Here is a 1,409-nt window from a genome sequence, read left to right as displayed (position 1 = left end):
AATTTTTGTGTGAACTATCCCTGTAAGAACTAATTTTAAGAAACTTTTTCTGTTTTCATTTTCATGCGATTACATATACTATAAGCCAACAAGACTGTAACGTTAAAAAAGTGCTTATTCAGTTGCTTATGGCCAGCAGGAGCCCCTCAAATCTTGCCCCCCAAGCATTTGTGCGCTGGTAAACACCTCTAAATGAAAGGACTGTGGTGTGTGGGTGTGCTGCTTGAGGCTGAGACTGATTTGACATATGTTATTAAATATAAGCATGGCAAACATTACATCATAAATTCAGTTTATTCTCAACTTGTTTACTTCAACCCCATGCTGCCCTTTTAAACTGTAGCTACATAAAAACAATTTAATGTCCATGTTTGTCCCGTTGTTTCTCAGGGTCTCCGCTCTGGGGACACCCGACGCTCTGCTTCACTAATGAAGGGCTGTCGTCTCCACTCACCACCCTTCCTTCACAAGCTCTACAAACTGAAGCCATCAAGCTCTTTAAGGTTAAACTCTTCATTCAATACACATTTCATTCTCCGAAACAGGGAGAAACACTCCTTTTCTCTTTTTTGCAGACATGTCAGCTCTTCATTAACGTGGCCATTGACACTCCAGCCATAGATTATCACGTGACTCTTGCCCAGTGTGCTCTACAAGTGTGTCTCACCCATCCAGAGCTGCAGAACGAGATCTACTGCCAGCTTATCAAACAGACACGGAAGAGGCAGCCGTACGGACCGCCGGGACCCCTGCAGGTCAGATCTGAACACACACCACTAGAGGGAGGGATTGCTTTTGTTTTGTGTTTCTCCTCATCCTGGGAGTGAAGCCACAAGGGGATGTCTTGACTTGTTTCCATGTTCTGTGACAGGGATGGCAGTTCCTGGCTCTGTGTGTCGGCCTTTTCCTGCCCACACCCCCTATTCTGTGGTATTTGCAGTTTCATCTCAAAAGGCATGGAGATTCCAGGTAAATCGAAGTCTTAGGAGTCCTGGAAGCACATCCCACAGTTGCTTAGTCTCTGCTTTTTTTCCCAGGACGGAAGAGGGAAAGTATGCCATTTACTGTCAGCGCTCACTGGAGCGGACACAGCAGAAGGGGGATCGGCAAGCACGATCGTCACGAATGGAGATCCTATCAATCTTACTCAGGAACCCTTATCATCACTCTCTGCCTTTCAGCGTCCCTGTACACTTCCTTAACAACACCTACCAGGTCCACAGCCTCATGATGAAAGAACAGTTCATTTAAAAAAGCAATCTGTCCTTATTTACTCATCCTGATGTTCTTCTACATCTTCATGCAGCTCTTTTTAATATTATGGAGCAAAAAGACAAAAAAAACGCTATGAAAGCATTATAAAAGTAGTTTTAAAGGGGTCCTATTATGCTTTTTCACTTTTTCAACTT

The 1,409-nt window shown here is 43.9% G+C and overlaps 1 protein-coding gene across 1 annotated transcript; it reads left to right on the top strand.

The window, feature by feature from the left end:
* Positions 1-390: 390 nt before the first annotated feature.
* On the top strand, positions 391-1,306 carry LOC107736314 (pleckstrin homology domain-containing family H member 2-like; the record flags this gene model as incomplete). The annotated part of the gene is made up of 4 exons (XM_016547761.1): positions 391-503; positions 576-755; positions 872-969; positions 1,038-1,306. Coding segments are annotated over 4 exons (605 nt in total), but the record flags the coding sequence as incomplete, so codon positions are not given.
* Positions 1,307-1,409: the final 103 nt, after the last annotated feature.

Source organism: Sinocyclocheilus rhinocerous, unplaced genomic scaffold (genome assembly GCF_001515625.1).
Source record: "Sinocyclocheilus rhinocerous isolate Xijiao unplaced genomic scaffold, SAMN03320098_v1.1 C36628442, whole genome shotgun sequence".
In the NCBI taxonomy this organism is placed as follows: Eukaryota; Metazoa; Chordata; class Actinopteri; order Cypriniformes; family Cyprinidae; genus Sinocyclocheilus; species Sinocyclocheilus rhinocerous.
The sequence above is the reverse complement of the archived record's forward strand: the minus strand, read 5'-3'. Positions and strand labels throughout refer to the sequence as shown.